Source organism: Amphiura filiformis, chromosome 11, assembly GCF_039555335.1.
Source record: "Amphiura filiformis chromosome 11, Afil_fr2py, whole genome shotgun sequence".
Lineage (NCBI taxonomy): Eukaryota > Metazoa > Echinodermata > Ophiuroidea > Amphilepidida > Amphiuridae > Amphiura > Amphiura filiformis.
Window position 1 is genome coordinate 15,737,517 of NC_092638.1, and position 19,505 is coordinate 15,757,021.

The 19,505-nt window shown below is 37.4% G+C and overlaps 1 protein-coding gene across 1 annotated transcript in view; it reads left to right on the forward strand.

The window, feature by feature from the left end:
• Positions 1-3,799: 3,799 nt before the first annotated feature.
• The window catches only part of LOC140164411 (phosphatidylinositol transfer protein beta isoform-like), a 42,500-nt gene continuing 26,794 nt past the window's right edge, over positions 3,800-19,505 (forward strand). The window contains exons 1-2 of the mRNA XM_072187691.1: positions 3,800-3,849; positions 7,447-7,477. Coding sequence (XP_072043792.1) covers positions 3,833-3,849; positions 7,447-7,477 — 48 coding nt within the window. The 5' untranslated portion in view covers positions 3,800-3,832. The remainder of the gene's footprint in view (positions 3,850-7,446; positions 7,478-19,505) is intronic.

Consider the following 19,505-nt stretch of genomic DNA (forward strand, 5'->3'; position numbering starts at 1 on the left):
AGCTAAGAAGATCATCACTCCGCTGTTTTCTGAGATTCAAGGAGACTTTTGATGAAAGATCCTTTGCCGAATGAAAGTACAATCATGGGCCTATCATTCAATTGAGACAAGCTATCAATTTAGAAAGGTTGGGTACGGCAAAGAGTATACGGTGTCATGTGAAATTGCTAAAAGGGGACGAAAATTTGGCTTTGCCGTTGCCCCTCCACAGTAAAAGGCTGGTTACGCCCCTGGGTTGGTGGCAGGAGTGGGATTATTTCCTATTTCTAAGTTTATCAAGCTGTCATTCACGACAGGCGTCAGATAACTAAAAGCAACCATAGGCCTATAATAAGTATAATTGTCCGCATGCATGCACGCCCTCCAATTTTTAAGTCTTACCTTCATTCTGATAATCAATGCTGGTGAGCCATCACTGAAGAGTGGAATAAGACTTTCATTTGTTGACATTAACTGAAAACTATTATGTTTGTCTCAGAAAAAAAAAAGGTTTTTCTTAGAAAAACTATATGAGTTTATCTGAGGTAAAACTCGGAGAAAAACTAAGTTTATCTGAGAAAAGTAAGGTTTAGGCCTATCTGAGAAAAACTAATTTTACCTGAGGAAAACTAACTTGGCTGGGATAAACTAAGTTCAGGGACCTATATGTAAACTTCACCGAAAATGTTCAGGTAGGTATAAAACAAAATGGGGACGGCAAAGAGTAAAATGTTCTTATCTCTTAAAATAGCAAATGTCTCATTTAAGGGCCGGTTTCTCGAAGCATGGCTAGTGGTCAGGCTTCAAAAGCCACCAGGCTTAAGCCCAATTAGTCTATACCAGTGCTTACAATTATTTCACATCGTACATCACCTAGAAAGATAAATCAATAAAATGGATCCACATTGGTAGGGCCAGCCTGGTGGCTTACTAAGCCTGACCACTAGCCAAGCTTCGAGAAATCGGACATAGGGTAATTGGTTACTAACCCTAAACCTTACCTAGGCCTATAACCCCTAATTCTAACCCTACCGTAACACCTGACCCTAATTAAATAAAATTACTAAAAAATAAAATTGAACAAAAAATTGACGAATGGGGACGAAAATTCGACTTTTCGACAAAAATGCTACCTGAGGTACGGGCAGGGAAGTGAGATAGACCACTTCACTGGTCCGGGGGAACCAAATTTCGTCTCCAATTGTCATAGTGTCCCATTTTTAGTTTTAATGACAATTTACTCTTTCCCCATGGTCAGGCCCGTAGCCGCGGTGCGTCGCACCCTCCCCCAATGACCAAGGCCCAAAATGGCCCTTTTTTGACCCAAAAATTCCCATTTGTGAGCGTAGCGAGGGAAAAATAGAGGTTTATTCCGGGGTTTTTATGCATTTTGAGCCAAAAACTCCATTTTGCGAGCGTATAGCGAACGAAAAAATAGAGGGTTTTTTTATGCCTTTTTGGTCCAAAAATGTCCAAATGTTTTGAAAAAACAAAACAAAAAAACTTCCCCATTCGCAAAAAAATATTTAAAAAGATAGGGCCTACATTGGTAGGCATAGTACCTGGACACGGTCGAATTATGTTAAGGGGGTAGGGGCCTACTACACCCCTGGCCAATCTTGTGCTTATTTTTGCATTTTTCTCAAAAATTAGGCCTATAGCACATTGGTGACAAGTAAGATATGGATAAGGGGCAAGCAGGCCCGTACGCAGGATTTTTTGGGGGGTGCTGATTTTGAAAAAGTGGACTTTTTTTTCCAGGGGGTGCGCTTTTGTGAAAAGTGGACTTTCTTCCCCAAATTTGGACCTTTTTTGACCAAAAAAGCGTAAAAAACCTGATTTTTGTGCTCGCTACGCTCGCAAATTCTGAAATTTTGGGACTTTTTGTACACTTTTGCAAATTTGGGGAGGTGCGGTCGCACCCCCCGCACCCCCCCTGCGTACGGGCCTGGGGGCAAGGACTACCACTACTGCACTGAAAATTCAGCAACTCAATACAAGTAGGCCTAGGGCTACCTGTAGTTAATGATTTATAGATCAAATATTTCCCTCATTTTTGACTGTAACTCCACACTGTTTTCTGTGCTGAAAATTTCCAGTGCAGTAGTTGTAGTCCTTGCCCATATAATATACATATCTTACTTGTCCCCAATGCGCTATAATTTTTGAGAAAAATGCAAAAATAGCCTCGCACAATTTGGCAGGGGTGTAGTACCCCCTTAAATCATATTTGATGCATGTGATGATCCTCATCTACAGATAACAGCTCTCATCTCATCATCAACCTCATTTCTCATCAACCTTCATCTTACTTCCGATTATAGTCCCTTTATTTGTTTTTTGTTTTGTTTGGGTTTTTTTGTTTTTTTGTTTGTTTGTTTTTTGTTTGTTTTTTTTTGTTTTCTTTTTTATTATTATTTATTTGTTTATTGTAGGCCCTAGTACCTTAATGCATCAAACTTCTTTCCTGGGGATTTCATTGATCTTTTCCGGGATGATTTTTAAATTTTTTTTTTTAATTTAATTTAATTTTTTTTGCCGTGGTCTTTGAGGCCTCTTTTTGCCGTGGTCTTTTATTTTTGTCCCCTCCATCAGGCATCAATCATCCAAAACTTTGAGGTCATTTCATCCGGGAGCCGGTATTTTAGGAAAATGACGTAGTTTATTGTATACTCTTTCCAAAATATTGAATCAAATTATCACTAGCATTCTCCGCCTACGCATTGGTACGTCAATTGAAAGGCGTGGGTAAGAGATTGTTTCACCAGTCACTTTCGTTGCTGGTATGCAATTACTTTAAAATTTCCTGAAGAAACGTTAATTTCCATAGGAAATAAATAATCTAATAACGATCGGGGACCCTATCAACCCATGTGGTTACCTCTATTTCCGGTTCATTCATTCGTGTACATGACACCGGCAGCAGCAAGATGGTCATTAAAGAATTGTAAGCAATGTATTTCTCTTTATTTACTTGATCTATTTAATTTTACGCAGAGTAGATATGAGTGTAGTAGTATTTAGGGCTTGCAGATTAATTTGTATTAATTTCTGTGGATTCTGAGAGTGTAGATTCAAGTGTGAATGTACATTAAAAATTGATATCAATTCAATCAACGTGAATGTGTCATTGAAAATTGTATACAATCATGAATGTCATTGTTTATGGATTTTTAGTGTCGCACTGTCATGACTGTGTTATGAATATGATCGAGCTCATGCATGATACATGTAGCTCATGGTCTTTCTCTCTGTACTACTACTAAGAATGTCTAGGGAAGTTGTACTTTTAATACTAACTAACTTGCTCGAGAAACACTACATGTAGCTACGAATTTGCTCACGGATGCCCTCGCATTCGTAGCTAGTGTCCTTTCGGATCTGAATGCAGTGCGTGAATAAACATGTAAATAACACTGTATACTTAATACAATAGGCCACTGACTGCTTCAATAAGCATACCCTCAAATACCACTTTCCACATAACATGACCTACCAATTTGTTAAGTCACGTTCCCAACATAATTCTCAGTAATACTTCGCATTTCAAGTGCAATTGCGGGGATATTTCATCATTAAAATTGCTCCCATTTTTCCCATTGATCGGCGATGATTCAACTGTAAGTTCACGAAGTAAAATTTACGCATTGGTACGTCAATTGAAAGGCGTGGGTAAGAGATTGTTTCACCAGTCACTTTCGTTGCTGGTATGCAATATCTTTAAAATTTCCTGAAGAAACGTTAATTTCCATAGGAAATAAATAATCTAATAACGATCGGGGACCCTATCAACCCATGTGGTTACCTCTATTTCGGTTCATTCATTCGTGTACATGACACCGGCAGCAGCAAGATGGTCATTAAAGAATTGTAAGCAATGTATTTCGCTTTATTTACTTGATCTATTTAATTTACGCAGAGTAGATATGAGTGTAGTAGTATTTAGGGCTTGCAGATTAATTTGTATTAATTTCTGTGGATTCTGAGAGTGTAGATTCAAGTGTGAATGTACATTAAAAATTGATATCAATTCAATCAACGTGAATGTGTCATTGAAAATTGTATACAATCATGAATGTCATTGTTTATGGATTTTTAGTGTCGCACTGTCATGACTGTGTTATGAATATGATCGAGCTCATGCATGATACATGTAGCTCATGGTCTTTCTCTCTGTACTACTACTAAGAATGTCTAGGGAAGTTGTACTTTTAATACTAACTAACTTGCTCGAGAAACACTACATGTAGCTACGAATTTGCTCACGGATGCCCTCGCATTCGTAGCTAGTGTCCTTTCGGATCTGAATGCAGTGCGTGAATAAACATGTAAATAACACTGTATACTTAATACAATAGGCCACTGACTGCTTCAATAAGCATACCCTCAAATACCACTTTCCACATAACATGACCTACCAATTTGTTAATACACGTTCCCAACATAATTCTCAGTAATACTTCGCATTTCAAGTGCAATTGCGGGGATATTTCATCACTAAAATTGCTCCCATTTTTCCCATTGATCGGCGATGATTCAACTGTAAGTTCACGAAGTAAAATTTACTGTTGTTTCTAGTTTGTTATTTCAATTTCCCCAGACATGTGTATTAATAAACAAAACTCTTAAAAATAATAAATTTTTCTTATTGCTACCAGACATTATATCGGAAATTACTTCTTCATTAACTGCTGATTTGTTTTTGGACTATTTTATAACACTATATCAATATTTTGTATCAATTGTTAAATTAGGTTTGTACTAACTAATTGCTTATCACGTGAGCCTGTTACGTCGATAATATTCTCAACCCCACAAAACGTTATTCAGTCATTAATAAGCACAATTTACGTGTGTGAAATGCCCTCGTAGGTTGAGACTGTTTCACCATCAGCACGGCGCAAACAGCTACAATAATAATAGCATGTGCAGGCCGGATCCATCTCTGAAAAAGTTGCCGAATATTTAGCTGATATTTCCTTTATAATGTTAGGATCGTATGCATCGAAAGTGCAAACAGGTAGGTAATAGTACAATAAAACTTATATGACACGCTTATTAATATGTGCTGGTGAAGTAAGCCAATACATAGCATTTTTATCAGTCATGTCAGTGTTTATATCCCGATGCATTTTTATACGCCGGGGTTCCGACCGATATTCAGTACCAACGGTCAAAGCAAGCTTTGACCGTTAGTAAATATTTCGAACAATAACTAACATGACTAACTAACATGTAGCAAGTAGCATACAAAAAAAAGCATTGTTGTAAGACAGTACTCAGTAGGCCTGTTAAAGCATGGAGGTATATAAATACCTCCATGGTTATAGTCTGTCCACATACATTTTGTAGAAGTACAAAGTAAATAGACCTCGGAAACTGGAGGTATGAGAATAATTATTTCAGTGCAATGCTTCTTTGGCGCGCCTAATTGCTGCGCTTGTGATTTGTGCACCACGCTCTTTACGCTCTGTATGCAATAAACCCAAGCGGAACGAGAGTTGCTAAGTAACCACTACCCGAACCATAAACACATGCATGATCAGACAACAAGTGTTCAATTTCCCCATAGCTTCCCACGTTGTACACATGTCAGTCGAATTTGGCGGTGTTGGTTTGTTTGTCCTCAAAGTTATAGCATTGTTCACTTTGTGTTGATCATTGTACGTGGGCCTCACTGTAATAACTCAAAGATAACTGTGATCATCAGGCCCGTAGCCAGCCCTCCAAGTTAGGGGGTTCGTTTTGCAGATTTCTGTTAACTATTAACTGATGAGTAATGGCAGCAGTGGCAGCATCAGCGCCGCTTGTAATCATGGCGCAAGGGGGTTGTCTGAGGGGATGTGCCCCCCCTCAGAAATGGGAGAATTTTGAAAAATGAAGTCCCAATTGAAGGCATTTGGTGCACCATTTTTACATTATTATCAGAAATATATGGTTTCAATTTATTATTGCAAAGAGGCAAATTAGCGCGGTTAAAACAAGAAAAAGTTGCAAATCAGGCACCGGGGGTGTCTGAGCTTAGGGGGATGTACCCCTCAGAATTTGATTTATGTTGAAAATGTAGTCCCAATTAAAGGCAGTGCACAATTTTTACCTTATATATGGATTCAATAATTATATTATAGCAAAGAGGCAAATTAGCGCGGTTAAAACAAGAAAAAGTTGCAAATCAGGCGTAGGGGTGTCTGAGCTGAGAATTTGAAGTATTTTGAAAAATGTAGTCCCAATATTGAAGGCATTCATTGGTGCACCATTTTGACATTATTATTAATATATGGGTTTAATATAAATTACAGTAAAGACGCAAAGTAGCGTGGTTAAAGCAAGAAAAAGTTGCAAATCAGTCGCAGGAGGTGTCTGAGGGGATGTTCCCCCTCAGAATTGGAAGAATTTTGAAAAACGAAGTCCCAATTGAAGGCATTTGGTGCATCATTTTTACATTATTATCAGGAATATATGGATATATAAAGAGAAATTAAAACAAGAAAAATTTGCAAATCAGGTGCGTTATTTCATCACAAATATCAATTATCTTATTTTCCTTTGTTATATAACTCCCTTAATCTCTGAACTAAGCTTTCTCGGTTTTTTTTTTGCACACCAAATAATTTTTATTCAAAAATAATAAGTCTTCAAATCTAGATAGATGAAACAAAGAGCCAAATAATTACTCTGCTGTATTTATAGCATTAAATTAAGTCATCATTTATATTTTCCACATAGGCCTACATAAACTAGGCGTCGGGGGATTTTTCAAATCTTCCCACTAATCTGATCTAAAATTAATTAGAAAAATTAAGCGCAAGCGCGAGAAAAATAATAATTTTTGTGCTAAAATGGCCATTTCAACCTTATTTCCCATGTTCTCCTTTTTTGTGTCAAAATTTTAGGGGTTCGATCGAACCCCTCGAACCCCCCCTGGCTACGGGCCTGATCATCATTTCAAGAGGTCACTCTCCCGATTAAGCTAAACAACCTATGTGGAGGAATTTAATTTTATGCATGAGCAATCACATCAATGACGTAGTAATGAATACCCTCTATACGCAGTATTTAGGAATGCCAGGTGAATTCAAATTTGCCATCAAACTGCATCATTTTATATATCAAATTAAAGCCCTTGACTTGAGTAAAGAAAGCCAAAACTGAAAACCTTTTTGTCAGGAATAGCACTTTCCGTAGCAATGTTAGGCCAAGTAAAATAAATTATATGTATATTATTATTGTCCCCACCCTCATCGATTTTTGGAGATTTTCAAATATTTTTGTTATTTTTCCTATTTGCTTCCTTACTTTATTTCTATAATTGTTGTGATGAAAAGACATGTTAACTTAAGAAGTTCTTGGTGAAGTCCGGACGATATTTTTGTCGAGTAATTATGTAGAGTATTTCTTTACCCATTTCTGTGTTTGCTTGATTTTTTTTCATGTGGTGTATTCTGGTGTGACTGTTGCTTCCATCAGTCGAGTTATACTTCCACTCACAGTAGAAGAGGTAAGTTCACAAATGCATACATTGAGCTATTTCAGTTGAAATCCACACTACACCTGTGGAAGATTTTGGAAATATCTTCCACAGAGGGATTATGTTTAACAAATGTAAGTGGTCAGGCAGGGGTAGCGCGAGCACAAAAAATAAAGGGGTCCAATTTAATTTTTCTGGACCCTTTGGTACCTGCAAAACTAACATTTAAGGGGTCCGATGAGAATTTAAGGGGGTACTACACCCCTTGCCAATTTTCTGCCTATTTTTGCATTTTTCTCAAAAATTGTAGCGCATTGGTGACAAGTAAGATATGTATATTATAATGGCAAGGACTACAACTACTGCACTGAAAATTCAGCAACTCAAGGCAAGTAGTTATTGATTTATTGATCAAATATTGGTTTCCCTCATTTTTGACTGTAACTCCACAACTGTTGTCTGTGTTAAAATAAAATTTCCAGTGCAGTAGTTGCAGTCCTTGCCCCTATAATATACATATCTTACTTGTCACCAATGCGCTATAATTTTGAGAAAAATGCAAAAATAGGCACAAAATTGGGCAGGGTGTAGTACCCCTAAGGAGTCCATCTGTCCGAAATTCTAAACTTCAGAACTTGTCAAATATTCCAGTGAAATTATTAGTGTTGTTGGCCTATGGTGATTCAAAAGATTTACTGATCTTTTTATTTTTTATTTTAATTGTTGATTTATGCCTCCATGCATCGTGAAATTAAGGAGTCCATACAGTTTTTATCGGACCCTTTGGTCACTTTCAACTTGAGATTTAAGGAGTCCAAAATGGGCAAAATAAAAATAAGGAGTCCCTGGACACGCAAACTCCTTAAATACGACCCCTGTGGTCAGGGTTAATCATTTTGAAACCCATCCTCCCCCTGTATATGGTTTTACCAAGATATCTTCCACAACTGGAGTGAGTATTTCAAATGGAAGCTACCTAATTGTCTATTCTATTCAAAACTTATACTCCCTCTGTGGAAGACTTTGGCTAAATCTTCCACAGGGGTAGTGTGGATTTTAAATGGAATAGCCCAGTTTTAAGTTCATTTGCTAAAACCAAATGAAAAACTTTTTGCTGACAGTTTTACCAGATGGCTTTCTAAAAGAGTTGATGATGTTATTGATCCATGTTCTTGGAGGAGGAACCTTGACCGAATGTTTTGATTTTCCTGGAAGTATGTAGGTACAATTTTCATGGATGTAGATCCAGATCCTCGAAGGTCCAGAAAAACAGTGGTACTGCTTGAATGATGATCACACAGGCCCAGCACACAGGGCTCTAATGCTAGCCTTGAAATAAGCAGACTTGAACCAGGAGCAATTTGTTTTGAACATTGCTCCTGGTTCACTGGGATTTCACAATTTAAACCAGGAGCAATTTCTGAAGGAGGAGCAAGGGAAATAATAAATCCTGTTCTGCATATACATGTATATTCAATACTGAATACAGCATACCAGCACTGCTGCATAAGTTCAAAACTGGAACCAGGAGCACTTTGTTTTAGAAAATTGCTCCTGGTTCATGTGAATTTTACAAGGGCTAATTTGCTACTGGCGCCTGCTTATTTCAAGGCTTGCTCAAATGTACAATGTACACATGTATGAAATACCAATGCATGCGCTGAGTGATCAGTAGCAGTACTGACCACCTTCATTGAGATCAACTTTGTTACGGTGAAAATGACAAACTAAAAAAACAAAGATGGAAAAATTGTTTGCAGATCATCTGACCATCTAGTCACTAAAAAAAAAAAAGAGAAAAAAGCGCAGTGATTTATTGTGCGCTACGCACAGGCACAACGCCTAGACGTTGATCCACAAGCCTCAGCACACTTTACAGGTTGTCGCTGACCACTATGGCCCCACATCATTCCATAAACCATTAAACAACATACGGGTTACAACGAGACAAATTAGCAGCGAGTTCCTTGTCCAGGGAATTTCAAGCTAACTCAATTTTTCCACGAGGCGTACTAGGCACCGCCAGGGTTCGAACCCGCAACCTCTCGCACCATAGTTGAACGCCTTATCGATTGAGCTAACTTCACTACTTACCTACCAGTACTGGCCAAACTGACTGGCAGTAGGTAATGTTGTATTGTGTGCAATACAATGTGGATATGAAATGTAGCACAGCTGCCAGCACAGTGATATATTACTTGTGCTCTGACAAATACGCAAAATTGCATAATTTGCGGCGCATGTCACAGTTTTTGGCTGAAAATATGGTTTTTCACATTTGGCAGGAAAAATTGTTTTTACCGATTTTGAGAGACCCTGGACCTAGAGACAAATTAATGCTAGATCATGTGTGGTTGATTTAAAAACAAATTTGAAAAAATACCAAAAAATTGTAATTTTTTATCAAGAAAGTGGTAATATGTGTTCACTGCACAATCTATTCCAGATTTATATTGGTTTTGTATGCATTTCTTAGTAATTGTTCTTTAGATTTTGTGGTTTGGGCAGGAAAATCTCAGTTTTTGGAATACCAAAAACATTTCTTGGCCTCCTTAAGGGCTGGGGTATGAACGTTTGGACAGTATTTATTTTGGGACATTAGAGCACATCAGACATATCGAATTGCATTCTGAATACGAAGAATGTCATTCTGATATCAAATAATTTTGATTTTTGAAATTAGCAATTTAATACACATTTTATGGCAAATCATTAAAAATTGATATTTTTGATATTTAATAGTACTTTATAAATCTGATGATTTATACTTAAAGTGTATGTAGGTGGGATGAAAAGCCGACGATCAATTGAAAATTTTGACCTTTGGTATTGAAGATATGGATTTTTTCCCAAAACACCAAAAAAAATTAGGTCTTTTTGGGAAAAAATCCATATCTTCAATATGAAAGGTCAAAATTTTCAATTGACCGTCCGGCTTTTCCTCCTGCTACATACACTTTAAGAATATATCATTAGATTTATATAATTACTTCGAGGACTGTATTATATCAAAAATTTGAAAAATATCAAATTTTTATAATTTGTCATAAAATTTGTATTATATTGTGATTTTCAAAAAATGAAAATTATTTGATATCAGAAAGACATGCTTCGTATTCAGAATGCAATTCGATAGGTCTGGGGTGCTCTCAGGTCCCACAAAAAATACTGTCGAAACCCAATAAACGCTCATTTTAGATCCCTTAATCATATTCACTGTCATTGATTATCTGCATCTGTTAGATTGGGGCAAAATCTTCTTTGTTTGGTGCTTGGTTTGATTGGTTTCCTTTTTCAAAGTTTTTATTTTCTGTTGATTTTTTGCTCTTAATTAACATGCTGTTCTAAATTTATTGAATTTTGTTTGTATTGAGTGATTGCTTGAGTACAAAGGTACTAATTCTAAGTTCACTCTTGATACTTTTTAGAATAACCCGAAAAGTTTGTTACAAAATGTTATGAAAGTAATAGGTAACCATGGTTTTTAATTTGATAAAAAATGTTTAAGTTATTCTAAAACGTCTTAGGGTGAAACTTAAGATTTCCCCTTAGAAGAATTTATCTATTTGTCCATTAAAATAACATATAAATTAGTGAGGGGAAATCTGATTTGATTGCCACATTGAGTAATTAGCTTGAACTTAGTCAACAAAATTAAAATGATTGAAGAGAAGACAAATATCATTATTAGACTGTCATAATATTATGACTCAACAGTAAACAAAAATCAGTGTGTAACCGGTCAGTGTATGATAAGAGCTGTCAGACTCAGGCAGTTTGTAAATATGACCTGTCCTTGATATTAAACCTCAATTTCCGACAGCGATTTTAACCCTGGACTGAGCAAAGTTCACATCCATTTAGCTGAATCAATGGCATATTGAGGCTTTCCACATGAAGCCATTTGTAGACCTTTTGCAGGATTTTTTGAGGGGGGGGGGGTGGCACACAATCCTGTTCCCCCGAATGACTGCGCCCAAAAAGCGAAGAGCAAAATAAAAAGGTATTTTAGGCGCTAGCGACCAAAATCAACAAATTTTATAAACCTCCCAGGGTCCAGAAGGTCCTGGATTTTAGGTTTTTAACTTTTATGACCATTATTAAGGGTAAAGTGGTAAAGCTTATATTCTAAGTTTCATGCACTATTCATTGTTTCATCTTAACCCTAACCTGGCCAGCGAAACCGTGCCTATATATCACTTAGGGCGATTGCGTCATCACACCACGTGGGATGCATGCACGAACAGCGCATATATCAAGTAGTATTTTGTAGTATTCAGGCGGGTTAGGGTTAAGGAAGCCTATACTGAGTTTCGATAGTGGTAACCTAACCCTAACCGCCAAAGGGCTTTTTGGCGACGGGAAGGGAAAGAAGGAAAGAATAAAGAGAGAAAAGAAGGAAAGAAGTTGTTTGCTCTGGGTGGGATTCGAACCCGAGACCCCTCGCATGCCAAGCACTCGGTCGGCGACACTTTGCCACGGTCTTGGGCTTCGCTGGCCAGCTGAAACCGTGCCTATATATCACTTAGGGCGATTGCGTCATCACACCACGTGGGATGCATGCACGAACAGCGCATATATCAAGTAGTATTTTGTAGTATTCAGGCGGGTTAGGGTTAATGATCTCATCTGAAAATCTTCCGGCTCAAACTGGAATGAACAGTGACCACTCCAGTTCTCCCGACTGACCATTTTCCCCGACTGATAGGTCAAACTGGGGGGCCTGTGCCCCTCCCCCCACCTTTGCGCATGCCACTGGTGGTAGTAACAATTGAAATAGCAGATGTTCGATCTGGTAAAAGCTGGTAAATAAATAACTATGGTTACGTCATCTCTAGGTTATCACATGATATCTTTTCTACTTTTCTATATTGATTTTGCCCAGAAGATGGCCGAAATGACGTCACAGTCACTGACGACTGCTATTGCACAAAATGTTCAATATCGTTAGAGCATTGACCTTTCCCCCATAACATTTGAAGTTAATCCTATTTACTGATATAATCTTGGAGCTAGGGCAATCACAACTCATCCTCGGGCGTAGTCTAGGTTCACACAGGCACAATATCTTGGCGTTAAAGCCCATCCAAACACCAAGTTATTCCACCCTAGAGATAATATACATGTATGTACAACCAAGTGTAAACCAAATTAAAATCTTGGCAGTATATTGCAAAAGTAGACACTTTGAATATTTTTGTGTTGTGTTTGAAAATGATAATTTCTGGATTTGTCAACTAACTCAGTTCCTTGGAAGTTGGATCTTGAACAGAGCTGCCATCGAGCCGTAATGACTGGATTTAAATAGCTATAGTCTGTATACCTTCCTCGATTCAGTAATTTAGATATCGTTTTTTAATGTATCTCTAAATGTAATAATGAGAAGTATGAGGAAATAACATAACAGATTATTGCAAAAATGAACAATTTTTCGAAAATCTCAAAATAAGATTTTAGCTTTAATACTGAGGAAGGTATCAGTGTCCGGGATGTTGACGTTTTTGACTTGTCACAGGAAGTGATGACATCACAACACTATGTACTACATGTAGAACTTCATCGTAAACAAACTTAGTTTAATTTAGTTTACTTGATTTCTGCATAGGGATGGCTTGTGTTCTAGGCTTGTTTATTATTAATCTCAAGATATTGATCACTGTGACCTCACTACATTTATTATTGAACTTAATAAGGAATGTGTTTGTGTAGGTTGTAAACTTTATTAATATATATGGGCATGTACCTTAATATATCTACTCTATATACCAGCATAATTAGTACCTCCACCTTGATGTATCTAAAAACATGCATACAGTTATACACACAAAAGTGATAAGCTTTAAAATAAGCCATAAAACATGAAATACATCTCCCGACTTCTGGTTCATTTATGAAATTCAACTTACTTCAGGTTCAGTTTCTGAGGAAAATTCAAAATGGCCGTGCCCATGATACCGCTTGTTGTTGTGATTAATCGGTAAATATGGGATGGAATTGGATCTGTAATTACATTTTTGGTGCAAAAATATGATTTATAACTTTAAATAACAACTAGGCGGTTACCCATATTTGGCGGTTCGCTGCTGGGCGCGATTACCTGGCTGATGGTGACTGTACCAACCAAGTTTCATGCCCATATGACAGTTTTTACTAATTTTACATCAGATGACCTCTGGTGACCCCAAAATGACCTTCCAAAAATTTGGCTCTAAATGTTACTGTACCCACCAAGTTTCGTGCCCATATGACAGTTTTTACTAATTTGACCTCAGATGACCCGTGGGTGACTTTAGATGACCCCAAAATGACCTTCCAAAATTTTGGCTCTAAAATATTGTCTGTACTCACCAAGTTTCATGCCCATATGACAGTTTTTAATAATTTGACCTCAGATGACCTTTGGGTGACCTTGGATGACCACCAAATGACCTTCCAAAATTTTGGCTCTAAATGTTGTCTGTGCCCACCAAGTTTCATGTACATGTACCTACCAAGTTTCATGCCCATAAGACAGTTTTTAGTAATTTGACCTCAGATGACCCCTGGGAGGGGGCCCAGGGTCAGATGACTTAACGAACATAAACTTCTTCTTGCCAGGACAGAACTACACCCACCCACCGAGTTTGAGCCCCGTACAACCTATGACGGCCTCACATTAGCAGTCACAGACAAACAGAGAATAGCGTATAATATAGATTCTTCTATTAAAAGCCAGAAGTTGTTTAAATTTCAGCCGATTAAGCTTTTGTCATATTTTTTTGAAAAGTGCAATGAACTCAACAAAAATGCAATGGATGTCAAAAAACAAAAAATTCAGACACAAATATAAATGTGATCGCGCAAAATTCCGAACCTTAATTTGTACCCAATAAATACACAATTATTAAGTGGATAATGCTTTATTTTAATATCTTTAAAAATATTTGTTCAAATGTGTATCAATCCAGTATCAACATGGCTACCGGTATATCAAATGACATCCATATACCACCTGCATGTATACCACTGACACAAAACTCATGTGGTTTAACACTTTCAGCGTTGCTATCTTAGTGTCATCAACCGCATACTATAAATTGATTTCCTATGTTGTTCAACACCATAGTGTAGTTCAATTAATTAGCACAGATCAATGAAGAAAGGCTTGCTATTAGCCTGGCAAGTGCAGTGGCACGCTCACTTGCAATATGCTGCCAACCAGCCAACCTGCTTGACCTCAACACTCCCACACAACCAGGGTAGGGTTCAGTTTAACATTTTATGGCCGGGGCTGGTCAGTGGTTTTTGTAGAGGAGCTACAGCCTCCACCCACTCAGTCCGGGGTGGGGGAATGCACCCAGCTGGGAGGAAAATTATGGGGCTACCAATTTTGCAGTTATGAGAATAGAGGTTATCAGTGTTCTATAAGCTGCATATCCTATCAGCGACTGCTATACCTTGTTTAGGATTTTCAAAAGAAGCACCTGCATGTGCAACCATAACTGTTTCAAAATAGCCCGCCAAAGTCATGCACATAACTCGGAGGTCATGCATTGAATTGGTTTGAATGAGGAATACTACGGGATCCAGCGCCTTTTGTCACACATGAGTAACATGGATAACCTCTATCAAAACCCTGCCAACCCCACCCTCCCCCACGTTTGAAAACCTGCACTCACAACTGGCAGATCCAAGGTATTATAGCTGATATATTTGTCAGGTACATTACAATCCAGATTTGCAACATTTCATATTTTTTATTCAAAAGATGCTTTTTGAATTACTAGCGATATTTCAAAGATATTTGCACCCATTAAATTGTGACATATGAGAGAAATAGCTTGGACCCTCTCCGATGATGAAAAAAAGTCATAGTCATTATTTCATTAATTAATAATGAATTATTGAAAATTATTTAAATTAATAATATATAAATGTGGGAACTATGTATTGGTTGTGTAGTGCAGTTTTTGCAAGAACAGAAAAATAAGGTGCATGAAAATGTCAGTCAGATGAAATGATAAATGCAAGCATTTTGAAAACATGATAAACTGCAGATCTATGTACTTGGTAAAAAGGCAATTTATATGAAAATTAAATAAGTTGGTTTCATTTCCATTGAAATAAACATTAAAATCAGTGAACTCTAACTTCCGAGTACAGTGGTTGTTTTGTTGTTGTTTATTACGAGCGGCAATTTTGTTTCCACTCATAATATCAATGCCATTAGTCATTAGGAACGAAATTGGAAAATCTCATTTCCTATTAAACGGCTCTCTTTATTATTAAAAATAGGCTATTTTTGTTGGTCTTTATTTTCATAGTTATTTATTCTCAAGCAACAAGTGGATCAAGTTCAAATTTTTCAATATAAATAAACTGAATTTTCACATATATTTATTTTGTGATTAAAACCAATGTCAGGCATTTATGTATGAATTTAACTTAGTGAATGTTTTAAAAGTACAAACTGCTCGAATCGCAAAAATCAATAAATTTGTGGATATTTAAAAGTCTCCAATCTTAAGGTGGTACTACACCCCTGATAAATTTTGTGACTGATTTTGCATTTTTATCAAAAAATAACTACACACTGGTAACAAAAGTTATGTATATTATGGGGGCAAGGAATCCAATTACTTCACTTAAATTTCAGTGATAAACACATACCGCTTGTCTTGAGTCACTGAAAGTCCAGTGTAGTAACTGGTTTCCTTGCCCCTATAATATACATAACTTTTGTTACCAGTGTGCAATTATTTTTAAGAAAAATGCAAAAAGAGTTAACAAATTTATTAAGGGGTGTAGTACCACCTAATTTAAGCCAAATTAGTTTAACAGTATTCAATAGAATAACGTATTTCATAACTTCAAGCCACCATAAAAATACTAAAAGGAAAATCACAAAAATACTTGTCTCAAATCCCCCAGCACGCATTAGTAAAATTGCCCGCTTTTTGCACGTTATTCTCGCTGGATTGAGTAAATTTCTTTTTCTTCCCTATTTAATTTTTTTCCAAATCCACAATGCAAAAATCTATTGTCTGAGAACATCAGATGTCAAGATAGCCTCAATCTTAAATCTCAATAAAATTCTTCATCTTGACCACAATGAAACCTCCTCGAGAGATAAAAAGGTGGTCTATTCTTGTCAAAAAGCTTGTCCCACAGATTTAAAAAAATAAATAAATAAAAAATATGCATTCCGGTTTTCAACTTGGGAAGGACTTTGAGACAAACTATTAAATTAAGACGGCCTTAATGGGATGGGACCTGATTTCCCTCCCCCACTCTTTACAACCACCCACACAGTGCTTTAATAGATTGCCAAAGCATTGAAAGGTCTGCAGCCCGGGTCTGCAGCTATATGGACGACTTGTTGAAAGTCGGCAGAATCACTTCCCAGCTTCACAAGAATTACAGGAAATTCACCTGGTTTTCTGGGCCCTGTCTGACATCGGTGGTCAATAAGCTTCAATAGGCTGTTCCATGTAAAATCCATACACCCCCTATGGAAAACATGACCTTAATCTTCCACACAGGGAGTGTGAATTTCAAATGGGGTTACCTGAATGGGTGACTCCAATTGAAATCTACATCCCCTGTGTGGGTGATTAAGGTCATGTCTTCCACAGGGGTGTATGGATTTCAAATGGAATTGCCCAATATAAGGCTCCACATTAGAAATGTCATGGGTATAAACATGTTGACACAGGCAATTGGATTGAGCACTACATAGTTTGCACCATGAATTTTATATTTTGCCTGCATGTACTTCACGATTTGCAGTAATAGGATAAGGGAGAAGAAAAGAGTTCAGGGGACATCCGACAAGGTTTTTATTTGGAAGGGTTATTTGTACGGAAGGCTTTTATAAACCTCTATGTGTTCAAACAAATAACCCTTCATAATAAACTTTCAGAACAAACACACTCCTGAATACTGCGTACGGACCCTGATGGAAATAACTCCCCCGGGGGGCACATCAAAATATTTTGGTGGGTATGTTCCCTGGAATTTTGAGGTGGTGGGTCTTTGGGAGCTGACGGCGCACTGGTAAAAGGGGGTCTTTGGAGATTCAAACAAGTAAAATGGGGACTTTTGGAGCTGCGAACAGTTGAAATCAAGGGTCTTTTCTTTGCTTTCTGGTTGAAAATCGCCTGAAAAAAACAGAAATACGAGGAATGAGCATCAAAATCCAGGGTATTTTGGAGCTCTATTTTGGTCAAATACAGGGCGTCTTTCGGTTTGAGCTGCTAAATCCAAAAGGGGGGTCTTTCCGGGGAGCATACCCGTATGGTCATTTGTGTTAAGTGCCCCCGAACTAGCCCTCACCCCAAAGAGGATTTATTTTAGACATGGCATGTCACACATCCTCAACCATGGAAACCTGAGGAGGAGGAATAATAAACTAAAAAATGTTTGTTTTAAAGGTGGGTGGTCATATTTTTTACATTCTGTTTAACGTTGAGGCCTACCATTAAAACAATCTGTTTTGGGGCTGTATTCAGTTGCAATCGGGGCATTGGGGAAAATGCCCCCAGTCAGAACTCTTGCCCCCAGTAGAAACCCATAATTACGAAAATTCCCACTTTTCGCTGCAATTTTGTGCAAAATTTGTTGATTTTGCCCTCCCCCCCTGAAAAGCACTTTGGCCCCCCTCCCCCATGACCCCCTCCCCAAAAAAATTTCTGGTGCTGCCACTGGCTGTATTGTTCTGCAAGTTTTAAATATGGGATGCAAACATGTTATACAATGCCCCATAGGATCAGTGGCGTAGCCAGCACTTTTTCAGAGGGGGGGCAAGACAAATTTTAAGGGGGCACCTTTTGGTGACAAAATCACGCACAAAAAATTTTGCCATATTGAAGCTAAACTGGTGAAATATGGCACAGAAAGTGAATAAATTCGCGCAAAGCGCGCAAAAATTTTTTTAGGTTAAAATGGCAAAATATAATGTAAATTTGGTCAGAACACAAAAAAGTCTTAAATGTTGGGGCGGTCACCATCCCACAGGGGGCAAGACTTTTCACAGGGGGAAGCCGCCCCCCCCCTTGGCTACGCCACTGCATAGGATGTATACTTCCAGTGTGGTTACCACTTTGATCGTATTTTTGTTCACAACGTCTCTATCTAGAAACACACCTTTAGAATATTCAAATAAATAAAACACAACTTGAAATCATGGAATACATAAACTTAATCTCCCACACAGGGGGTGTATATATCAAATGGAGTCACCCATTCAGGTATTCCCATTTGAAATTCACACTCCCTGTGTGGGAGATTAAGGTCATGTCTTCCATAGGGGGTGTATGGATTTCAACTGGAATAGCACAATAGTATTAGAAGAAGGTGATGCTTACAGTGTACAATGTCATACCAAAAACACCTGCCGTAATCTATGGAACAAGTCATGCAGCCTTAAAGCATTTCTTCCATACATAGTATTATGTATGTAATATGCGCAACAGAACTATGCAATCTGAGATTAAAGAGAAATAAATAAATTATTGTGTCAGACTGGAAGATGAATTAAGAAAATTGGCAATGAATTACCAGTGAGAGATGTATACATGTAATGTGTTGATAAGAGAGATGACCACAAAATAATAAAGAGCAATTGCGTCATATTTTGTTGTCAGCAACGTGAAAAATGATCATATCTAGGGAACTATATCTAATTTTAATGACTGTTTGCATACAAAAGTATGTCAATGTATATCGCATAACGACTAGGCCAAGAATATTAAAAATTACTGGTTTAGCTAGTGAGTACATTGCAAATAAATGTACTATTTGAATAATAAAATGAAAGTGGAAATATTTATGGAATTAATTTTCAAATTGGAACTGTTTGATGTAATTTATCATGGCATAATATATCTAGATGCATTGTATATTTTCATGTTCTATACAATAATGCAAATAAGTGTAGCATGAAAAATTTATTGCCCAAGGTAATGACATAAGTGCCTATTCGCCGTTGAAGTGATGATGTAACAGCATTAACTACCATAGCAATGAGTTAAAACAATTTTTGAATAAATCGCACTGCACTATTGAAAAATTATCAAAT